We start from the raw sequence: 1,469 nt of genomic DNA, 5'->3' as shown, positions 1-1,469 counted from the left end.
AACAAATCTTGTGGAGCATGTGAGCCATTTTAATCAAAGGATGGCAGTGCATTCCAATAATGAGACTTTAGTGTGCAAAGTTTTCCCATCCAGCCTAGGACTTATGGTGATGAGGTGGTTTAATGGCTTGAGGGTAGGCTCCATTAATTCCTTTATGGAGCTTACTCAGGCGTTTGGGTCTTGCTTTATTACATGTAGCAGAATTCCTCGGCCTATGGACTCGTTACTATCCATGGCCATGCGAGAAGGGAAAACCTTGAAAACATACTCTAACAGGTACTGGGAAATGTTTAATGAGATCGATGGTGATTTTGACGATGTAGCAATAAGAACTTTCAAGGTTGGCCTTCCTACTGAGCACAACTTAAAGAAATCTTTGATCAAAAAGCCTGTCAGGAGTGTACGTCGGCTTATGGATCGTATTGATGAGTACAAACGGGTTGAGAAAGATTAACAACGAGGTAAGGGAAAGACGAAGGTCATCCCTCAGGAGATGAGGGATTTCAGGTCGGATAGATACAACAACAGGCCTCGAAGAGATTTTATCGGGCAATCTGGTCCTACTATTCCTCAAGTGGTTAATATTGTGTTTCAGGAACCTATGCATCGGGTGTTGGAGAAAATCCAGAATGAACCATACTTCAAGTGGCCCAATAAGATGGTAGGGGACCTCATGAGGCGTAATCAGAACCTCCATTGCCACTATCATCGAGAGAGGGGTCACACCGCTGAAGATTGTAGGACTCTGTGGAATCACTTGGAGTAGTTGGTTAAGGAAGGAAGGTTAAAGCAATTTTTGTATCAGCCTAATGGGCAGAGAGACCGTTCAGGTTCAGTGAACGAGGGGAACACTTCATCAAGGCCACCTCTGGGTACAATCAATGTTATTTTTGTGGCTCTAGGGAGGGTTGGTTCCCGTCCTTCCAGGGTGATGTCTGTAGCACGAACCCTTGTCAAGGATTCTAATTCTGAGCCGAAGAGGACTAAAGGGAATGTCCCACCAATCTTAGGTCTCTCGGAGGAAGACAAGCTTGGGACTATCCAACCGCATGACCATGCTTTGGTGGTTATGCTGAGGATTGGGGGCTACAATGTGAAAAGGGTGATGGTTGACCAGGGTGATGGTTGACCAGGGTAGTGGTGCAGATATTATGTACTCTGACTTGCTCAAGGGGCTAAATTTAAAACTTGAGGATTTTACAGCTTATGATTCGCCATTGATAAGCTTTGAGGGGAAGACTGTCATACTAAAGGGGCAAATTAGGTTGCTTGTGCAATCAGGCCCGGAGGTGGTAGACGTGGATTTCATTGTGGTAGATGCCTACTCTCCCTACACGGCCATTATGGCAAGACCTTGGTTGGTTGCATGCTTTGGGTGCTGTGTCCTTAACTCTACATGTCAAAGTCAAGTTTCCATCTGGGGATCAGATCGAGGAACTAATTGGAAGTCAATTTATGGCTAGGTAGTG

General features: G+C 45.3%; 1 protein-coding gene across 1 annotated transcript; it reads left to right on the top strand.

Moving 5' to 3' along the window:
* The first annotated feature begins 493 nt into the window (after nucleotides 1-493).
* On the top strand, nucleotides 494-1,129 carry LOC142635232 (uncharacterized). The gene is made up of 2 exons (XM_075809427.1): nucleotides 494-661; nucleotides 767-1,129. Exons 1-2 carry the CDS (start codon nucleotides 494-496, stop codon nucleotides 1,127-1,129), a joined length of 531 nt encoding a protein of 176 aa, XP_075665542.1.
* The last annotated feature ends 340 nt before the right edge of the window (nucleotides 1,130-1,469 follow it).

Source organism: Castanea sativa, chromosome 5, assembly GCF_040712315.1.
Source record: "Castanea sativa cultivar Marrone di Chiusa Pesio chromosome 5, ASM4071231v1".
NCBI classification, from domain to species: domain Eukaryota; kingdom Viridiplantae; phylum Streptophyta; class Magnoliopsida; order Fagales; family Fagaceae; genus Castanea; species Castanea sativa.
Note: the sequence above shows the minus strand (reverse complement) of the source record. Positions and strands in the feature narration are given on the sequence as shown.